Here is a 5,885-nt window from a genome sequence, read left to right as displayed (position 1 = left end):
TTAGCTCAGGGCCGAGCCCGCGCTGCCGTTCAGGGCGGTTTTGCGGCCGCGGCCGGGTGGCACCGGGTGACAAGCGGGTGGCACCGGGTGACAAGCGGGTGGCACCGGGTGACAAGCAGGTGGCACCGGGTGACAAGCGGGTGGCACCGGGTGACAGTTCGAGGCGGAGCCGTTGAGGGCGGCCCCGGGGGTCGATGCCAGCCCGGGGGTCGATGCCAGCCCGGGGGTCGATGCCAGCCCGGGGCTCTGGGCGCTGTCGCTGCCGGATTCGGAGCCCTCGGAGGCGCCGCTGGTGTTGGTGGCCTCGGGTGGCAGCGCCGGGCACAGCCGGAGCCGCTGGCGGGAGGGTTGGACGCGGTACTTGAGCGCCAGGGGACCGCCCTGGGGACACGGGGCACGGCTGGCAGCGTGCGGGGACACCGCGGGGACACCGCGGGGACAGCGGCACTGCCACCCCCAATCCCCCAGGAACACCCGGGGACACCGCGAGGACACCACAGGGACACCGTGGGGACACCACGGGGACACCATGGGGACAGTGGCACTGCCAGCACCACAGGGACACCGGCACTGCCACCCCCCGTGCCCCGGGACACCCCCTAAGGACAGATTTTCCCAGTATTCCCAGCCCAGATATTCCCAGTATTCCCAGAGCGACATTTCCCAGTATGGATTTTCCCAGTTTCCCCCAGCACAGATATTCCCAGTTTCTCCCAGCCCAGATTTTCCCAGTATTCCTGGAACAGATATTCCCAGTTTCCCCAGAACGGGATTTCCCAGTATGGATTTTCCCAGTTTCCCCCAGCACAGATATTCCCAGTTTCTCCCAGCCCAGATATTCCCAGTATTCCCAGAGCGGCATTTCCCAGTACAGATTTTCCCAATTTCCCCCAGCCCAGATTTTCCCAGTATTCCTGGAACAGATATTCCCAGTATTCCCAGAGCGACATTTCCCAGTATGGATTTTCCCAGTTTCCCCCAGCACAGATATTCCCAGTTTCTCCCAGCCCAGATTTTCCCAGTATTCCTGGAACAGATATTCCCAGTTTCCCCAGAACGGGATTTCCCAGTATGGATTTTCCCAGTTTCCCCCAGCACAGATATTCCCAGTTTCTCCCAGCACAGATATTCCCAGTTTCCCCAGAATGGGATTTCCCAGTACGGATCTTCCCAGTTTTCCCCCAGCCCAGATATTCCCAGTATTCCCGGAACAGGTTTTCCCAGTATTCCCAGCCCAGATATTCCCAGTTGCCCCAGAACGGGATTTCCCAGTATGGATTTTCCCAGTTTTCCCCCAGCCCAGATATTCCCAGTATTCCCAATGCAGATATTCCCAGTTTCTCCCAGCCCAGATATTCCCAATATTCCCAGCACAGATATTCCCAGTTTCCCCAGCACAGATATTCCCAGTTTCCCCAGAATGGGATTTCCCAGTACGGATTTTCCCAGTTTTCCCCCAGCCCAGATATTCCCAGTTTCTCCCAGCCCAGATATTCCCAGTATTCCCAGCCCAGATATTCCCAGTATTCCCAATGCAGATATTCCCAGTTTCTCCCAGCCCAGATATTCCCAGTATTCCCAGCCCAGATATTCCCAGTATTCCTAAACCCAGATATTCCCCATTTCTCCAGGGCAGAAATTCCCAGTACAGATATTCCCAGTTTTTTCCCCCCTAAGGACTGGTTTTCCCAGTTTTTTCCCCCTAAAGACTGGTTTTCCCAATTTTTCCCCCTAAGGACAGATATTCCCAGTATTCCCAGCACACATATTCCTGGTTTTCCCCGTTTCCTCACCCTCCTCCAGGGGTAGATGTAGGCGATGTCCATCAGGGTGTAATATTCCTTCAGGGGCTCGTCCTCGTACAGCACCTCCACCTGGAGATGGGAAAGAGGGATCCAAATCCTGGGAAAAACCCCAGGAAAGAGGGATCCAAATCCCGGGAAAAACCCCAGGAAAGAGGGATCCAAATCCTGGGAAAAGCCCAGGAAAGAGGGATCCAAATCCCAGGAAAAACCCTGGGAAAGGAGGGATCCAAATCCCGGGAAAAACCCTGGGAAAAACCCTGGGAAAGGAGGGATCCAAATCCCAGGAAAAACCCCGGAAAGGAGGGATCCAAATCCCGGGAAAAACCCTGGGAAAAACCCTGGGAAAGGAGGGATCCAAATCCTGGGAAAAACCCCGGGAAAGGAAGGGTCCAAATCCTGGGAAAAACGCTGGGAAAACCCTGGGAAAGGAAGGGTCCAAATCCTGGGAAAAACCCCGGGAAAGGAGAGATCCAAACCCCAGGATCCATGGATCCAAACTCAGGGATTCCCGACCATTCCCAAACAAACATTCCGGAACATTCCCGACCATTCCCAACTGCTCCCAGATGAAGGTTCTGGAAGGTCCCAGAATATTCCCAACCATTCCCAGACAAAGGTTCTGGAGGATTCTGGGAGGTTCCAGAAGGTTCCCAACCATCCCCAGAGGAACATTCTGGGAGGTTCTGGAAGGTTCCGGAATATTCCCAACCATTCCCAGACAAAGGTTCTGGAGGATTCCGGGAGGTTCTGGAAGGTTCCCAACCATCCCCAGAGGAACATTCAAGGGGGTTCAGGAAGGTTCCGGAATATTCCCAACCATTTCCAGACAAAGGTTCTGGAGGATTCCAGGAGGTTCTGGAAGGTTCCCAACCATCCCCAGAGGAACATTCCATGAGGTTCCAGAAGGTTCCCGACCATCCCCAGAGGAACATTCCAGGGGGTTCAGGAAGGTTCCAGAATATTCCCAACCATTTCCAGACAAAGGTTCTGGAGGGTTCCAGGAGGTTCCAGAATATTCCCAACCATCCCCACAGGAACATTCCGTGAGGTTCCAGAAGGTTCCCGACCATCCCCAGAGGAACATTCCAGGGGGTTCTGGAAGGTTCCCGACCATCCCCAGAGGAACATTCCCATAAGAACATTCCGGGGGGTTCCGGACAGTTCCCGACCATCCCCAGAACATTCCGGGGGGTTCCGGAAGGTTCCGGAAGGTTCCGGGCGGCTCACCCGGTACTTGCTGGGCACGTCCATCTTGTTGCGCAGGAACTTGGCCAGGTGCAGAACCGTCATGGCTGCGGGGCAGCGCAGGAACCGCAGCCCCGGCCCCGGCGGGCGCGGCGCTGCCTGCGAGGGACGGCGCGGGGTCACCGGGATTGGGGTCACCGGGATTGGGGTCACCGGGATTGGGGTGACCGGGATTGGGGTCACCGGGATTGGGGTGACACGGGATTGGGGTGACTGGGATTGGGGTGACTGGGATTGAGGTGACTGGGATTGGGGTCACCGGGATTGGGGTGACCGGGATTGGGGTCACTGGGATTGGGGTCACCGGGATTGGGGTCACTGGGATTGGGGTGACTGGGATTGAGGTGACTGGGATTGGGGTGACCGGGATTGGGGTCACTGGGATTGGGGTCACCGGGATTGGGGTGACTGGGATTGAGGTGACTGGGATTGGGGTGACCGGGATTGGGGTGACCGGGATTGGGGTCACCGGGATTGGGGTGACTGGGATTGGGGTCACTGGGATTGGGGTGACTGGGATTGAGGTGACTGGGATTGGGGTCACCGGGATTGGGGTGACCGGGATTGGGGTCACCGGGATTGGGGTGACTGGGATTGGGGTCACCGGGATTGGGGTCACCGGGATTGGGGTGACTGGGATTGGGGTGACACGGGATTGGGGTCACCGGGATTGGGATCACCGGGATTGGGGTCACCAGGATTGGGGTGACTGGGATTGGGGTCACCGGGATTGGGGTGACACAGGATTGGGGTCACCGGGATTGGGGTGACTGGGATTGGGGTGACCGGGATTGGGGTCACCGGGATTGGGGTGACACGGGATTGGGGTGACTGGGATTGGGGTCACCGGGATTGGGGTCACCGGGATTGGGGTCACCAGGGTTTGGGGTCACCGGGATTGGGGTGACCGGGATTGGGGTCACCGGGATTGGGGTGACTGGGATTGGGGTGACCGGGATTGGGGTGACACAGGATTGGGGTCACCGGGATTGGGATCACCGGGATTGGGGTGACCGGGATTGGGGTCACCGGGATTGGGGTGACCGGGATTGGGGTCACCGGGATTGGGATCACCGGGATTGGGGTGACTGGGATTGGGGTGTGTGGAGTTTTGGGTGACCCGGGACTGGGTGTCTGGGGTTTGGGGTGACTCGGATTTGGGGTGACATGGGTTTGGGGTGACCCAGGATTGGGGTGACCCAGGATTGGGGTGACCGGGATTGGGGTGACCCAGGTTTGGGGTGACATGGGTTTGGGGTGACATAAGATTGGGGTGTGTGGAGTTTTGGGTGACCTCGGACTGGGGTGACCTGGGTTTGGGTTGACATGGGATTGAGGTGACCCAGGTTTGGGGTGATTCAGGTTTGGGGTGACCGGGATTGGGGTGACACAGGATTAGGGTGACCCGGGATTAAGTGACAAGGGTTCGGGGTAACAAGGGTTTGGGGTGACCCAGCTTTGGGTTAACTGGGTTTGGGGTGTCCAGGATTTGGGGTGACTCGGGATTGGGGTGACTCAGGTTTGGAGTGACCCGGCTTTGGGGTGTTCTGGCTTTGGGGTGTTCTGGCCTTGGGGTGTTCTGGGTTTGGGGTGTCCCCGATGCCCCACAGGACCCCCCCAGGGCAGCGGGGCACCGAGGGCTCTGCGCCACCACGGTGCCACCACGATGCCAGCACGGTGCCACCACAGTGCCACCACAGAGCCAGCATGGTGCCACCACGGTGCCACCACAGTGCCACCACTGTGCCACCCCGGTGCCACCACAGAGCCACCACAGTGCCACCACCGTGCCACCCAGTGCCACCACGGTGCCACCACAGAGCCACCACAGAGCCACCACAGTGCCACCACAGTGCCACCACAGTGCCAGCATGGTGCCATCCCTCTGCCACCCCGGTGCCACCGGCGCTCACCTTGTCCTTGTCCAGGTCCCCGTTCTCGGTGGCTCCTCTCAGCTCCTCCCTGGGGAGGGCAGGGGACAGGGGCTGAGGGACAGACCCGCAGGGGGGGACACGCGGGGACACCCGTGGGTGACACCCAGGGCTTCACCCGGCACGTCCGCGGGCATTGCCAGGCTCTGGATCCCCCTGGATCCCCCTGAGTCCCTCTGGGTCCCCCTGGATCCCCCTGGATCCCTCTGGGTTCCCCTGGATCTCCCTGGATCCTCCTGGATCCCCCTGGATCCCTCTGGAATGCTGCTCCAGGCGCCAGGGACATCCCCGAGGCCACCAGCAGCAGCAGCAGGAGGAACCAGGGATGGCAGAGCTGGGATCAGGGATCACACTGGGATTTGGGATCAGGGATCAGGGATCATACTGGGATTTGGGATCACACTGGGATCTGGGATCAAGGATCACACTGGGATTTGGGATCTGGGATCACACTGGGCTCTGGAATCAGGGATCACACTGGGATCACACTGGGATCAGGGATTCAGGGATCAGGGATGGCGCTGCTGGAATTCAGGGGAACTGGGTGGTAACAGAGCCCTGGGCCATACCAGAGCCGGCGGTACCGGAGCCCCTGGTGGTACCGGGCCCGGGCCGTACCGGAGCCCCGGCGGTACCGGAGCTGGTGGTACCGGAGCCCCGGCGGTACCAGAGCTGGTGGTACCGGTGCCCCGGCGGTACCAGAGCTGGTGGTACCGGTGCCCCGGCGGTACCAGAGCTGGTGGTACCGGAGCCCCGGCGGTACTGGAGCTGGTGGTACCGGGCCCAGGCCGTACCGGAGCCCCTGGTGGTACCGGGCCCGGGCCGTACCGGAGCCCCGGTGGTACCGGGTCCGGGCCGTACCGGAGCCCCGGTGGTACCGGGTCCGGGCCGTACCTGCAGTCCC

The 5,885-nt window shown here is 60.1% G+C and overlaps 1 protein-coding gene across 1 annotated transcript in view; it reads right to left on the bottom strand.

Annotated features, from left to right (window-relative positions):
- The window catches only part of PCGF2 (polycomb group ring finger 2), a 10,494-nt gene continuing 4,609 nt past the window's right edge, over nt 1-5,885 (bottom strand). The window contains exons 5-9 of the mRNA XM_077788425.1: nt 5,876-5,885; nt 4,954-5,012; nt 3,033-3,121; nt 1,794-1,874; nt 1-381 (exon numbers count right to left, since the gene is read on the bottom strand). The exon at nt 5,876-5,885 is cut by the window's right edge and continues 99 nt beyond it. Coding sequence (XP_077644551.1) covers nt 1-381; nt 1,794-1,874; nt 3,033-3,121; nt 4,954-5,012; nt 5,876-5,885 — 620 coding nt within the window. The remainder of the gene's footprint in view (nt 382-1,793; nt 1,875-3,032; nt 3,122-4,953; nt 5,013-5,875) is intronic.

The sequence above is a fragment of the Lonchura striata genome, chromosome 25 (assembly GCF_046129695.1).
Source record: "Lonchura striata isolate bLonStr1 chromosome 25, bLonStr1.mat, whole genome shotgun sequence".
Taxonomy (NCBI): Eukaryota; Metazoa; Chordata; class Aves; order Passeriformes; family Estrildidae; genus Lonchura; species Lonchura striata.
Note: the sequence above shows the minus strand (reverse complement) of the source record. Positions and strands in the feature narration are given on the sequence as shown.